At 44.2% G+C, this 16202-nt stretch overlaps 1 protein-coding gene across 15 annotated transcripts in view; it reads right to left on the bottom strand.

Annotated features, from left to right (window-relative positions):
- Positions 1-16202, bottom strand: part of ARHGEF3 (Rho guanine nucleotide exchange factor 3) — a 353777-nt gene that overhangs the window by 34687 nt on the left and 302888 nt on the right. For all 15 annotated transcript variants that reach the window (XM_064274347.1, XM_064274349.1, XM_023547600.2 and 12 more), the window contains one exon: positions 8901-9008. In XM_064274347.1, coding sequence (XP_064130417.1) covers positions 8901-9008 — 108 coding nt within the window. The remainder of the gene's footprint in view (positions 1-8900; positions 9009-16202) is intronic.

Raw genomic sequence — 16202 nt, 5'->3', positions numbered from 1 at the left:
CTTCTCACCTATAGCCGTGCTTCCTAGACCTCAAGGCAGCCCGGTTTCTGGTTGTCTCCCCTGACACACACACACATACACCCCGAGCTTCTCTCCCTATCTTGGGGAGCAAAGCCTATGTCAGTTATAAGAAGTATGTGACCTCCAAGGACCCAGTTTGAAGTTCTTGGAAAGTCATGGTGACTGGTACACAGAGATTCAAATGCTTGGGTACCCTTCCTACTTATCTCTTCTATCTAATCGGCATGGGTCTTCTTACCCTCCTCCCTCAAATATGAAATGCCCTTTCTCTCCATCCTCATCATCTCTGGGTCATTCCAGGTCCAACACAAATCCCTTGCTAGGCAGCCTTCCTTGACCCCTCAGGCCATTAGAAAGTTCGTACTCAGGTATATGCTTGCATGAGTGCTCTTTTTCTCTAGTGTGTGTGTGTATACACGTGTGTATATATACATATATACGTGTATACATACATGGTTGGGATATATGTGTATATACACACACATTCCAAACCCATTTCTGTCAGGGCGACCGACTCATAGCAACCCTATAAGACAGAGCAGAACTGCTCCATAGGGTTTCCAAGGAGCGGCTGGTGGACTCAAACTGCTGACATTTTGGGTAGTAGCCAAGCTTGTAACCACTGTGCCAGCAGGGTTCCATATATATATATATATATATGTGTGTGTGTGTGTGTGTGTGTGTGTGCATGTGTGTATATACACATATAATTTTATGTTAATTTAAAAAATTTTAAAATTTGATGCAAGTATACACAGCCAAAGATATGCCATTTCAACAATTTCTACATGTACAACTCACTGATATTCTTCAAGTTGTGCTATCATTCTCGCTACCCTTTTCCACATTATTCCACCACCATTATCTTAAATTCACTGCCCCTAATCATCCCATCCATCCTTTTGGTTTAGTTGCTGGTTGTCAATCTGATCTCACAGAGAGAATTCCTTAAAAGAACATAATGCTCAAAGCAGATGCACTTTACTAAGATAAGCTATGTTTTGGTTCAAAAAAGACTTATGGGCATAGTTCTGGTTTAAGGTTCAAAGTTTAAAGAGTATTTCAGGGCACTAGTTTTGGGGGCTCATCAAGCCTCAATGGCTCCAGAAAGTCTGGATTTCATTGAGAATTTGCAATTCTCTAGTATAAGATTTTCAAATCTTATACATTAGGGTTGCTATGAAGTAATGGGTATATATTTTTATCTGGTTACAAAGGTAATACATAATTATTTAAAAATTCAGGTGTGACAGATATATATAATGTAAAAAATAAAAGTCAACAGTCCTAACCTGTTTACTGAAGAATTTATCCGTTTTTCTGGAGCCCTGGTGGCGCAGTAGTTAAGAGCTTGGCTGCTAACCAAAAAGTCGGCAGTTCGAACCCACCAGCTGCTCCTTGGAAACTCTATGGGGCAGTTCTACTCTGTCCTATACAGTTGCTATGAGTCGGAATAGACTCGATGGCAACGAGTTTGGTTTTTGGTATCCCTTCTCTCCTGATTCATAATTCTTAGGTAAAGGGGGAAAAAAAGAGAACGAGGAAAGCTCAAAAAAGAGAAGGCTTGTAAGTCTCTCAACTGTATTTCAAGAGATAACATTATTAAGATTTTCGTGCGTTTCCTGTTTTGTTTCCCTACGCATATATTAATATGGGTGTGTATTATTACTTAGCATACAATGCTTTTGACTTTTTTTTTTTTTTAATAATATATCTTAGACAACTTTTACCAAGTGGACTTTATGGTTTTGGGGGGCAGGTATTATCTCCTTTTTGGTACTATCTCCCCCTCAAGCCTAGAGCAGAACAAATAACACAATAAATAAAGAGAATATTAATGAAGAACACTGACCCATATTACGTTTATGGGACATCTGGGTAAAATGAATGAAGTTCCCAGATCTAAGGGCCAGGGAATGGAGCAGCTGGAAGCTGTGGTTACCATGAATCCTTCTTTGGCCACAACAATCCTCCTGAAGGGGGCACAATGAGGGCTGGGGACTTATTTTCTATGGCGAGGTAGCTCTCCTGAAGGAGAAGAGTAGGGTTCCATCACCAGGTAGGCGTCCACTGCCAGCCAAGAGGGCCTAGGAGCAGCAGAGGCTACCCTTTACAGAAAAAACAATGATGATAATTGTAACTACCAATTTCAGCACACATCTTAAGTACTGCGTAGTGTAAGGCACTGGAAATACAAAGATGGATAAAAGAACCTGCACAGAAAAGTCGAGGGGCCCCCAGGAAGGGCTATCTTGTCTGTATGTCACAGTAAACAGAGAAGCAGTGCCAAGAGAGGGGAGCAACGTGATGGAGAGTCTAGATTTAGGATGAGAACAAAGAGAAGCAATTCTGCCCAGGACAGATGCACACCCAGAATAGGGACCTAACTCTAGCTATATTGAACGTCTTTAAAGTGTTCCTACCCTTTGCCCAGAATTCCACTTCTAGGAATATAATAGAAGGAAAAGAAAGAAATACAGACACGCACAAGATGTGTGACAAGAATGGTTAAAACAGCATTCCGGATAATGGTGGAAAAACGGAAACAAATGTTCAACAATAGGAGCGTGGTTAAATACACTAGTATATCTGTTTGATGAAACACTATATGAAACCATTAAAAATGGTGTCCATGAAAAATATTTAATGACATGGAAAATTATTCTCATACTGTACAGTCATCTTTTACTATGAAGATAAAGGCAAATTTAAAAGTAGAACACACACAATGATTGCAATTGTGTTGGAAAAATATACATAGGTATAGACTATAAAGAAAAGGTCCCTTGGGTGTACACCAAAATGCTATTAGATGTCTTTTGGATGACAAGTGACTTTTACTTTCTTTATCTGCTTCCCAAAGATCCCAGCCTTGAAAACCCTATTCAGCACACTTCTCCTCTGCATATAAGGGCTTGCTATGAGTCGGAATCGACTCAATGGCAACTGGCTAGGTTTGGTTTTACTTCCTTGCCTGTACTTCTATATATTTTCCATTTTTTTCTTTTTTAAGGATTTGTGTAATCAGAAAAGCACAATAGAAGGTACTTTAAAAAATAGGACAACAAAGGCCTTCAAAATACATTCAATACAGACTTATACACGCCACTAAAAAAAAAACAGGGATACTTCACTTTAATAAATAAGAGTCTTCAGTGGTGATGAACTCCTATGCACCTAACTGCAAACCAAAAACCCTGTTGCCTCGAGTTGATTCTGACTCATAGCAACCCTACAGGACAGAGCAGAGCTGCCCCCATAGGGTTTCCAAGTAGCTGCTGGTGGATTTGAATTGCCGACCTTTTGGTTAGGAGCTGAGCTCTTAACTACTATACCACCAGGGCTCCTTCCCCTAATTGCATAGCCTGGAAATATGTGGGGCCAAGATTGATAAAGAGCAAGAGAAACTGATGGGTTTACAGCGCCCAGCCTTTGCCCCAAAGTGACCTCACCACATAGACCAAGATATGGTTGGATAGATTGTGGGCTAGCCCAAATTATATCCACAGTGTGTAAGTTGTGTAGTTATGCCTACAATAAACACTGGAAGGCAATTATTAATATATGAACAGGGGTTGTTTAAGAGTGGAAGGCTGTGTGTGTTCTTTTCTTTCTCTCCTTTTCTGTTTTTTTCCATAATGGACATGGAAAAGAAATAAAGTTCTTTTTTTTCTTTTCCCCTGCTGGGTGAGGTTTTTTTCCGTTTCAACCATTTTACATGCACAATCCAGTGACAGAAATGACGTTCCCCATCTGTGCAACCATCACCACCACTCGTTTCGAAATTTTTTCCTCACCCTTAACAGAAGCTCAGTGTGCCTTAAGCAGTATCTCCTTGTTTCCCCCTCCCACCTGGCTCAGGTCACCACTCTTAAACTTTGGCCTATTCTAGACATTTCATGTAAGTTAGACCATACAATATTTGTCCTTTTGTGACTGACTTATTTCACTCAGCGTAACGTTTTCAAGGTTCAGCCATGTTGTAACATATGCTGGAACTTCCAAATACCACAGCTCATTTCTAAAGAGAACGAAGGGCTAAATCACAGTGTAATGACCACATGAGTCCACAGCATGGGCTGGATGCAGCTCAAATGAGTCCAGCAGCCGTGCACAGCTGTGAGCAGGGAGACAGGGCTCAGATAGCCAGGCCCAGGGTGAGCGCTCCTTCCTCACTCCACACCAGAGGAGCGCACGCAGTCCCTTTCAGAGCTGGTCAGACTTCCCTTTCAGGCGGGCCACAGAGGGAGTTTATAGGCCCAGAGGGATCCAGACATCTGTGCTCAAGTCTACGAGCAGCACTAACCTCCCTGGTCAGGAGCAGACGGAGCACCATGCAGTCCGGCGCTCCTCCCCGAATTCCACAAACGCTGCTTTTGTGCTGAGGCCCAAGCCCCCAGCCCACATGGGGCAGGGGGGCAGGAAGAGAGAACAAATCCTGCAGTGTCTTGCTGAGCTGTGGCTGCAAGGATACTCACACTTGTGTCTGGCCTTTTAACGTTTGTGGAAGAGGCTGCCAGCCCACAGCTCTCCTGATAGCCTCCTGGGCTAACCTGCATCTCCCAAGCAGCCAGAGGAAGGACTGCTAAGTGTTTCAGTATTGATAAAAGCACTGGGTTTGGGTCTAGGTCATCTCTTCTCCTGGAGTAACATGAAGCCAACCTGAGACACACAACTGGATATCCACAGGCACATGCATGTCTCTAAGATGTCAGGAGTCAGGGAAAAGGAACACTTGCAGCAGGACGTCAAGCTGCTCTGTCCCAGCCTGGAGCTTTTTTTGGAAGCAAAAAAGGCATAAATGATATGTGGGTATGGGTAAGGAACAGATGACATTGAGAGGTTTGGGGCAGCCCATATGCCCCCTGCTCTCTGTTCCCCTCTTTTAGAATGGAAATCAGGACCTTTATAGGCAAACTAAAAAGTATATGGAGTTGCCACTGAGTATCCCTTTGGGGTTTCCTTCCCCTCATCCCTCTGCTCCCTGTGCTACATCAGCACCCCATCTCCTCGTCTAGTGGGTGAGGGAAGCAATAATGTCCTAACGCAATTGACCGGGATGCCAGGACTAGAATAATTCTCCAGAATTTGCACCGCACGCCCCAAGGTGAGTTATGTGGAGGTATGTAGGAGGCCAGATGACGTTCTCTGCGCACCATTCTGCAAACATGGCTGTCTAACTGCACAAAACCTCAGGGGCATCTTTCCACTGACTGACTGCCCAAGGATGCACTCGAAACGCAGGCACATTGCTCAAGTTCTCTCTGGGTCTATGTGCATAACCAATATGGATAACTGTGCTGTTTTTGTTCAATACACAGAGCCTGGAGCTAGCTTTTTATCATGATATTTGAAAGAAGCAAATAAAAAAATTATTTGGTAAAAAAAAAAAACTTTGAGGTTTTAGAAACCAACTTCTACATGTCAGATCCCTCCCTCGGCTCTGGTTTTCTCATCCTTGCTTGGCCTCAGTCTGTTGGATATCAGAAAGGACTTGACTTTTTTCTATCCCAGTTCTCTAGGTCAGTGCACGTTTCCAAGGTGATTAAACGTTTCCTGAAGTGTTCCCTGTGCAGGGTTCCCAGAAACAGGAGAAAAGTAAATAAAGGTTGCCTAAGTCAAAGCCAAAGAGTCCCTGGGTGGTGGAAACATTAATGTGCTCGGCTGCTAACCAAAAGGCTGTAACTTTGAACCATCCAGAGGCACCTTGGAAGAATGGCATGACAATCAACTTCTGAAAAATCAGCCATCAAACACTCTCTGGAGCACATTTCTACTGTGACACACCTGGGGTTGTCATGGGTCAGAATCGACTCAACGGCAACTGGTCGGTTGGGAAGCCAAAGGAAAGATTTTGAAGATATGACAATGAAGAATCTTGGGTTTCATCCCTAAAGCAATACGTAGTCAGACAGAGCTGAGCTGTGGTTGGAGGCACAGACTTGAGCAAGTTCTGTCCCCAGACCCAGGAGCACAAACGCAGAATCTGACAGGTAGGGCAGGTGATGCCAGTGAGTGAAGTGACCAGGTACTGGGAGGACAACAGGGAGAGGGGGTGACATCTGTGGGTGGCAGCTGACTACAGTTACAGCTCACGACTGCCACGCAGGAACAGGCCCAGCACTGCCAAGCTGTCGAGTTATTGCACGGATTCTGATTCCTATGTGGATCATTTTCATTTTTAAGTGTTAGCTCAGTTTTTTATAAACACTTTGCAGCCATGGGCTCTACCAGAAGGTTACCGTACCTAGAATGTAAGCAACACAGGGCAGGAAGAAGAACCTGGTGGATGCTGAGGGCCTACTCAGTGCTTGTGGGGTGAGGGAGGGCCTTCCTGGGGCACAGGGTGGGCTGTCTTGGGACAGACAATGTTGGAGTTGAGAAGCCACGGGAAGAGATGGATGGTGACATGGAGGTTCTGTAATCAAGAGAAGAAATAACTACAGAGTGAACTTAACCATAGCCCCTGCAATGGGGAGGAAAGGGAAAATTGCAATAGACAAGCTAAAGAATTTTCAAAAAGCAGGACTCAGTGAAGGACCAGATGTGCAGGACAGGAGTGGTAATGAATCTTCCAGGGGAAGTCTGCAATGAACTTGTTAGAGGGCTGAGGGACTGGTCATGAAGGAGAGTAGGTAAACACATTTTTCATCACCAGCTTCAAAGCCCTTCATCTGGCTCCCCTAGATGACCTTATTTACTTTCTCCTCCACTCTCCCACAAAGGGGATAACCAGGGGCCCAGAGGCCCAAGCACTGAGAGAAACAGGGCCAAACTTAGAGCTAGTCAGGTGATGAGATATTCATTCAGGAGAAACTGTCAGCAGGGTTAATAGAGGAACGAGCAGGACAGGGATAAGCACGGGAGACAGACAGCATCTACTGGAAAGCGTGGAACAGCTGGGGCTATGGGGGGATTAAGCATATTGGCCGAATGGCGGAGAAGCAAGGACAGAGTGGGTGAGGGAGACCCTCAAACAAACCCAAGTCATGGATATTCACAGGATGAGGCATGAGTTCTAGTCCACAATTTTCCTAAAGACTCAGTATTATGGGTTGAATTGTGTCCCCCCAAAAATACGTGTTGTAAATCCTAACCTCTATGCCTGTGGTGATAATTCCATTTGGGAATGGGTTGTCTTGGTTACGTTAATGAAGAAGGATTAGTGTAGGGTGTGTCTTAAGACAATCTCTTTTGAGATATAAAAGAGATTACACAAGCAAGCAGGGGAAGCAGAGATGAGGGAAGAGAGATGCCAAGACACATGAAGACTGCCCAGGAGCAGAAGCTCAAAAAGACTAAGGACTTTCCTCCAGAAGAAAGACTTCCCTTAGAGATGGCAACCTTAATTCAGCTTTCTAACCAACTAAACTGTGAGAAAATAAATTTTTGTTTGTTAAAGCCACCCACTTGTGGTATTTCTGTTATAGCTGCACTAGATAACTAAGACAATCAGAAATCAAACATAAAAGTACTGCTGAGCAAAAGTATTCACAACACACCAAAAATGGCAGACTCAAGGCTGTTTCTCAGCTAAACGTGAATCTTTTCATGCATGACTTGTGTGGACTTCAGCCTAAAAGAGAATTTTTACAGTCATCAAACCGGGTCGAAGGCCTTAGACAAATCTCAATTTTCACTTTTAAAGGTAAACTTGATTAGGAGTTTAAGAACAACAACAACTACAACCACTTGTCAACCAAAAATTATTAGAGTAACTAATGTTTACTAACTAGCTACCTACTTAGTAAATTTGTGATTGGTAAAAGGGCCAAGGGACTATACTGTTGTCATGTTGTTATTGTGCCGTCCAGTCAATTCCGACTCCTACCGACCCTATGTTACAGAGTAGAACTGCCCCATAGGTTTTCTAGGCGGTAATCTTTATGGAAGCAGATCCATGGCTTTCTCTTGCAGAGTCACTGGGTGGGTTTGAATTTCCAGGCTTTCATTTAGCAGCCAAGTGCTTAACTGCTGCGTCATCAGGGCTCCTTAGGCACTATACTAGACCCTTTAAATGCCCCGCCTCATAAATTTGTACAATAATTCTATGAAGGCACTGACAACATCATGCCCGATTACCCATCAGGAATAAAAGTAAGGCCTACAGAGTCTAAGTTGCCTGCCCAAGGTGACAAAGTCTCTGAGTGATAGAGCCTGGCTGAGAACCGAGGAGCTTCTACTCCAGGACCCTTCCTCCAAGTCAGAGGTCAGCAAACACTGTCTATCAAGGGTCAGACAGTTAATATTTTTGCTCTGTGGGCCATGTGGGCTCTGTTACAGCCACCCAACTCTGCCACTGTAGCTGCCATAGACAATTAAACAGATGAACGTGGCTGTGTTCCAATAAAACTTGACTTACAGACACTGAAATTTCAAATTCATGTAACACTCCCATGTCATGAAATATTATTTTTCTTTTGATTTTTTTTATAACATAAAAACCATTCTTTAATTTGTGGGCCATAAAAACCAGGTGGTGGGCTGACTTTTTCCCACATGCCACAGTCTGCCGACCTCTGGCCTAAGCTACTAGGCTCTGCTGCCCTCCAGCTCAAGTCATGTGATGGGTTTCCTTAGGAGGCCCAGAGATTTTTTTAGGATGAAGCCTGTGAGAGCTGGTCTGGATAGGGCACTCGACCCTGAAACTCAATTGTGGGGAAAGACCCAAAAGAAATGACTCCTTGAGGAATCCCTTGAAGGACTCTGGCCCCATACTGTGTGTCTTTCTTCTGTCCAGTCCCCTCACTTGGTTTCATCTACTGAAAAAACTGACTCAGGTCAATCTGAAACCAGGGGAAGTTTTGGGTAGGACGAGGATGGCCCCCCACCACACAGCATGGTTTTCTGCAAACACGGGCTTGCTGGGTCCTTCTTACCTGCAGGGTTTGGCTGAAGCGCTTTAACGGTGTGGCCTTCACAGGTGGAATGAGGTTTGCCAGTGACGTGACCCTGGAAAGGGGTTTGACCCGTTTATTACTAGGCTCCTGTAGGGTAAAAAAAAAAAAAAAAGAAAGAAAAACGTCAAGGTCATTTACAAAGACAACCTCATTCCACTGTACAGTTGTTTCCCACTCCGGGAGCTGCTGTGGAGTATAAACAGAAATCAGAGAGATGCCTGGCGTAGGAGCCAAGGAAGAAAAAATGGCAGAGAGATGTCAACAGAGGCAGCCTCTGAGCCGACAGCAAACGGGCTCCTTGTCTCCTACTCTCAACACTAGTCAGTTTTTAATTCAGAAGCTTCCATTTACTAGAACCCTTCTCCCCACCCCTCCTTTAGAGAAAAGCCATCTCTGATTTCCCACCCAATGACCTTGTCAGGCAGTCGCCTTTGGGTGCTTACGGTTTTGTTGGTCATTTAAAAAACCTTCTCCCCACCTTTCCTGAAGCCACTTCTCTGAATTCCTTTTACACAACAGATTTTTGAGAGCACAAGGTATATTGGTCTTTTATAGTTCACTAAATGAAAAATTAAATTAAAAAAGTTCTATTACTGGGCTCTGAAGAAAGCATCTTTGCATCTACAGTGTATCTGAAATGTATATATTTATAAATAACCACCAGACAGCTAAAGAAAACTTGAGAGAAAACCCTACCATGCCATCCTGTTCTATATTACATATAGCCACAAATTTTAAAAATAACCTCCACATAAAACATTCTTTGTGAACCTGAAAGTTACCCCAAACCTGGCTGATGGATGAGAGGGCACACACCCACTCCAATGACTTTGCAGAGAAGAATTACACAAGTATAATCACAAGGCTGTGGGGAGAGAGAGATGCCAGATAAAACATTTACAAAGACAAAGAGAACGGTTACCCTTGTCCTTCTAAGATCCATCTGACGAAGCAGACCCTGGACAGCACATGAAGACGCCAAATTTTGATGGAAAACGCCAAACCTGCCAATTGCTGTGGCAAACCTCGTTCATTTCCAGAGGGAGTGTCAAGGTGCTCATCTTTCTTTTCCAGCCATTGCTTTCAATGTTTTGAGGGTTAACCCAGAACTTCAGGTTCTCCAGGACAGCCCTGCAGGGTAGGCTGAACATAGTAGGTGCTGGGCAAAATCTTTCCTGAATTTGAAATCCTGCCGAGATGTTCTCATGTCATTTCATGCCCTTGACAGCCTTAGAAATCAGAAGCTTTCTTTGAAATGGACTGTCTCCAACCTTCTTGATTTTTAATAAAAAATAATAGAAAAAAAAAGTTCAATACAATTCTACGGTATGGCCAGTGTGACTTAATGATTTCTCGAAGAGTCATGTACTTTTCCAAGATGGAGACTGAATCCAGGTTGCCGGGTACCTCTGTGGCTTCTTTGCACACTGAGCCGAGCAAATAGCTGAGAACTCTCCAAACACAGGCAAAAGCTCAGTTTCAAAATGTAAAGGATGAAGCTCCCGGCGTGAGAGACGCTGCGTTACAGTTATCAAATGCTGAAGGGGGAGGTGTGGCAGCCCTTCTGCTTGCAGGTAACAGCGCCCTTCAGGACGCTCCCAGTCCAGTGCCTGGCCCCTGAGCATCTGTGCCCAAAAGGGGAGTTTAAAACATTTTTTTTTTTTTTTAACGTCACTGCTGCACTGTTGGAATGCTGAATTCACTCACACACACAGAGACACACAGGCAGACGTATACACACACACAGCCTCTTGAGTGTCCCCCGAATTTCTCTACATGGCTCCTGCTTTGGACTGGAAATACCATGCTTGTGACATCGCTACCTTTGATGGCACAAACTGCGCTGCAGCAAGTGAGGAGATGGAGATGTCCCAGGGGAGCAGGACCAGGTCTCAGATAACCCTGTGTGCATCTCAGGGCCCAGACACTCCCGGTCTCTGCTTTTTTATGGCTAAAGCTGCTAGGTCAAGATTCTGTATCAAATTGAGAGGTTGCAGGGCAAACACTGATTGGGTTCCCTTGCTTAAAGAGGAGTGGGGAGCGCTGCAGGCTTGGGAGGATGGGGGAAGATTCGGCTCCGTTCACTTGCTGGGTCATCTTTCCTCAGGTTCTGCTGACTTTGCTGCCCATTGTCTGTGATCCAGCTGGAATGGCATTTTTGGCATAGCTAGGAGATTATGTGCAATGCAAACGCCGGCCCCTCTGCAGGTTGAGCGGAGCGCTGCTACAGGAACTGTAATGAAACCACTTTTCTAAGGCATTGCTCCTCTGGAAGTAAACACGGAGCTGCTCTCTGGCAATCTCACATTCCCAAGTAACGCACAATGGAACCAGATCACTGCTGCTGCGTGATCCAGTGCTACGACCCAGAAATGCAGACAGGTGCCATTTCAAAACCAGAACACTCACAGGTTATTGGATCTATGCGGGAGGCTTTATGCCTGACTCATATGAGCGAGGTATGAGTTATGGTGCTCTCCTTGAGGGCTTCTGTAAGAAGAGGGGATTCAAAAAAATTCTTGGTCTAATTCGATTTTTCTTTTCCAATTACTCAGTATGTCTCCAGCTACATTTTAATGCTGTCTAAAGACAGCCCTCAGGGAAAATGTTTCCAGATTCTAGTTAAGTAGCTCTACTGAGAACTGGCAGTACAATACCAGGGATGCTTTCCGGCTTTACAGGGAGATGACAGAATACAACCTGCAGAGAACCTTCCCAGTCCAACAACTCAGCGGCCAGACAAAGCAAGGCAAGGTTAACACTAACCAGGAAGGTATTTTGTTTCAAGTGCAGCCAGCCACCTGCCCGCCACCTCCCCGCCACCACCACCACCGTCATGTGACTGACTGTAAGACGCAGGGCAGGAGGGCATCTTGCTGAGGAGGTTTAAAAAAAAGATAAAAGGAATCGAGCCTTCTGCAGGCAGTATTTTGTAAATACCAACGGTTTTGTTTCATCTTTGCCAGGCTTTGTAGCCTTTTGTTTTTCTCGTCATATTGCACAGGGACCACCTGTATAATGTTAAATTATAAGCCGTGACAGTGGGTACACTTGTCTGATTCCTAACTCTAAAATGATTATTGAGATTTTATCACTTAGCGGTGATGGCTACACAACACAGCAGAGGTAATTCATGCCACTGAATTGCACACATAAAAAATGTTGAAATGGCAAATATTTTGTTATATATAATTTTACCACAATTAAAAAAAAAAAGATTTCATCACTAGGCATTGTGCTTGCTGAGAGCAGGGAAGAGACATCCTTTATCAAGCAGGGAAAATTCCCTCCTACACCAAGTTTGCCGTGAATTTTTCGTCATGAATAGTTAGTTACTGACTTTTAGCCAGTGTTTTCTCTTCATCTATTCTGAGAAGGGGTGGGGGGAAGCAGAAGGTGAAGGAGGAGAGAGCAGGATAGTAGAGAATGAAGAAAGACAGGCAAAGGCGGCACATTTTGTCGTAAAGTAACCGACTCAGCAGTTTAGAGTTTCTCTTGTGCTTGAAGGAGCCCTTGTGGTGCAGTGGTTACAGCACTCGGCTGCTTACCAAAAGGTCAATGGTTCGAACCCACCAATCACTCCACAGGAGAAAGATGTGGCAGTCTGCTTCCATAAGGATTTATAGCCTTGGGAACCCTGTAGGGCAGTTCTATACTGTCCTATAGGGTTGCTATGAGTTGGAATCGACTTGACGACAGTGGGCTGACGGAATATAGGGGACTCAGCATCCAGCCCTGCCCGTGGTATGTGGTCAGAATTCTCCATATTAAAAAGGTCTTTTTTTTTTAATGGACACAAAGCTGTTTTGCAAACATACCAGTGAACACTGAACTGGAGCAGGCAGGTGCCATCAAAGGCTTTTGCTTCAGTTGCCAGTGAGGGCCCAGTGAGAAAAGATGCTAAAGAGACGTCATCCAGAATTGAATATAATTAGAAGCCTGGTAAAATGGAAGAAAAAATTGCACTACTGAGTTTCAATAACTTACCACTGATGCGGAATGGAATAGCGAAAGGTCCATGTGGCTAGGAAAGCAAAAGCCAAGAGAGCTACTTTGCAGCATTTAAATTTAAAGATGGGCAAAACCCCCTTGGAGAGGCACAGGCCCAGCTGCCAGACTCTCTGAAGTCTGTTGTATTCTGTTAACTGGTTTTTTCACCGGTCTCATTTAGAAACCTATCACAGGCTTCCCGCTCACTGAACAATCCAGTGGAGGTCAACTCTCTTTCATCTCAGAAACACACAGAGAAAACAGGGGCCATTCTTGATCAGACTGCCCATGGGTGGGAGTCCTCTGTTTCTGTTGTTTCTTTTAATTTGTGAGCATGCTTCACTCTCTCCACAAGTGTATCCTCAAGTCAAGTCCTCTCTCCATCCCTATAGTAGCACCATCTTCTAAGAAGGTTAAGGGCCCCCATTCTCACCAGACCCTCACTCCCCTTTGTGTCTCTCCAGCCAAATATATGTAAAGCTCATTACAGGTTCCCCTACTTTGCAACCCCTTCCTTAGGTCAAAAGGGCAGTTCACGTCATTTCACAGTTCATGCCCAAGATTCTCACCCTTCAAAACTGTAGATATTCTTGTGTTCTCACTTCCTCTGACACCTCCTACCACCAAGGCCTTCCCACCCTTCAGGGACTTTCATGCACCCACTGGTCCACTCTTTAATCCTGCCTCTACCCTCCTTCCAAGCCACATTTGTCTTTTATCTTCTACTCCTGCCTCTACCCTCTTTGGGGCGGGGGGACCTGGCAGCTTGCCTTGTATCTTGTCTTTCAAAGAATTTCTGCAGATTCTCCCTCCTGCATCGATTTTTTGTTTTTTAGCAAAATAGCTGAAGATGAGCTGTATTTTTGGAGAGGGTGGTCCGTCTATCCGTCCGTTCATCCATCCATCTTAGTCTGACTCTGGCACTTACTAGCTGGGTGGTCTTGGGCAAGTTACTTAATCACAGTTTCTCCAACTGAAAAATGGAGAAACAATTCTCTCATAATGCAGTGGTGAGAATTCAGTAAGAGTTACTATTTCTTAGGAACTTACAGTCTGTGTCAGGTACTGGGCTAAGAGCATTACATGAATTTCCTCATGACATCTTCCGAATATCCTATGAGTGAGCTAATATCATTATCCCCATTTTACAGATAAGTAAGCCAAGACTAAGTGTGCATAAAAGTAACTTGGAAACCCTGGTGGTGTAGTGTTTTAAGAAATACAGCCGCTAACCAAAAGGTCAGCAGTTTGAATCCACCTGCCGCTCTTTGGAAACTCTATGGGGCAGTTGTACTCTGTCCCATATAGTCACTATGAGTCGACTTGACGGCATTGGGTAACTTGCACAAGGTCACATGTCTCAGATGGCAGACACAAGATGTGGGCCGAATACTAGACTATAAATCTCTGCTGTGCTATTCTGCCCAGGGCTGAGTGCATTATGAACAGCAGGCTCTAGCTGAACAGACCCTAGAATAGTACCCACAAACTGGTACACTTTTGCTAAAGATTACTTCTCCCCCACGGCATCCCCTCTATGAAAGAGGTAAACTTATCTAATTGCTCAATGTGTGAACTACTGCCTTTTTAAAAAAAAATTTATTTTGAAATAATTTTAGGTTTACAGAAGAGTTGCAAAAATAGTCTAGAGTTCCTGTACACTTTTCCCTCCACTTCCCTAATGCTAACACCTTACATAACCACGGTAAGTTTACTGAAGCTAAGAAATTAACATCGGCACAACGCTACTCAGGAGCCCTGGTGGCGCAGTGGTTAAGCACTCAGCCACCAACTGAAAGGTTGGCAGTTCAAACCTACCAGCCACTCCTCAACAGTAAGATGTAACAGTCTGCTACTGTAAAGATCACAGCCTTAGAAGCCCTATAGGGTAGCTCCACTCTGTCTCATAGGGTCACTGTGAGTTGGAATCAACTTGACAGCAATGGGCTACAGGTTACGAACACTACTAACTATGTTACTAAAGATGTTATTAGGATTTCACCCGTTTTCCCACTAATACCCTTTCTTTGTTCCAGAATCCAATCCAGGATCCCACATTACAGTTAGGTGTCATGTCTGCCTCCAATAGCTTCTTTCAATCTCTTACAGTTCCTCTGTCTCTCATCATCTTCACACTTTTAAGAGTATGCAATGGTGAGCTATTTTTAGACTGTCTCTCAATTTGAATTTCTCTGGTGTTTTCTCATGATGAGACTCAGGTCATGTGTTTTTGGCAAGACTTCCATAGACATGACATGCCCTTCTTGGTGCATTTTATCAAGGAGTATACAAAGTCACTATGTCTTATTATTGGTGATGTTAACCTTGATCACCTGTTAAGGCAATTGTCTTGCTGGGTTTTCTCCACTGTCAAGCTACTACTCTTCCCTTTGTGATGAAAATCTATACTGGAGGAGATATTTCATGACTATGTGCATTCTTTTTAGTCCAGTTCAGCGGACAGTTACCCAGTATCCCTTGGAAGAACATGCCCCAGCTGACCAGGGAGAACCAGAAGGCTGATCCAGGCCAAGTATCCAAGAGTCTGCATTAGCTGGAGTGGGCAAGGGAGTGGGGCAGATGAAGTGGTTGGCAGTGGCAGGCATGGCATGGTGGACAACACAGGCAGGACAGAGAGGCAGCCCCGAGGAGGCCTTCACAGAACTGTTGGACACAGCTCTGTGAAGGCCACACAAAAAGGAATGGGGCTCTAGAAACAGGCAGGGGAGCTTCCTTGGAGCTTGCAAGTGACTCCTCATCTTATATTTTGGAAACAGAAAACGGGAATAATGAAATGATGGTTTCTAACTCCAACATTTCCATTAAATTTTTTTTCTACTCTCTTTTTCCCTGGCACAGAGCTAAGTGACCTGGTGTCTTCTGTTACTGGAAGTTGAAGGGCAAATAATGAGGCCCAAATTCCAAAGGATACCTGGCTTCATTGATTAGATTGACATGTTTCAGAATTTTTTTTTAACCCACAAAGTGAGTGAAAGGTTTTCAAACTCAGAACTGTAATTTTTCTCTAGAGACCCTTACCAGCGATTCCAACAAAGGGACTACAGGTTTTATGTAATCCGACAAACCACCAAGAACAGCTCCTGGAGGGATCACTGATACTTTGTCATGGCTAATCTCTAACATGGAGGCCATGCCTCATGTTTATTTCCTCCAGCTGTGAGTCTGGTTCCCTTGCTCTATGAATCCAAGACAGATCTGATTTCCTCTGATAAAAAATGGCCTACTCTCTCCCCTATATAAGGTGCTATAAGGAAAACATCCCAATTTCCT

This window comes from Loxodonta africana, chromosome 22 (genome assembly GCF_030014295.1).
Source record: "Loxodonta africana isolate mLoxAfr1 chromosome 22, mLoxAfr1.hap2, whole genome shotgun sequence".
NCBI classification, from domain to species: domain Eukaryota; kingdom Metazoa; phylum Chordata; class Mammalia; order Proboscidea; family Elephantidae; genus Loxodonta; species Loxodonta africana.
Note: the sequence above shows the minus strand (reverse complement) of the source record. Positions and strands in the feature narration are given on the sequence as shown.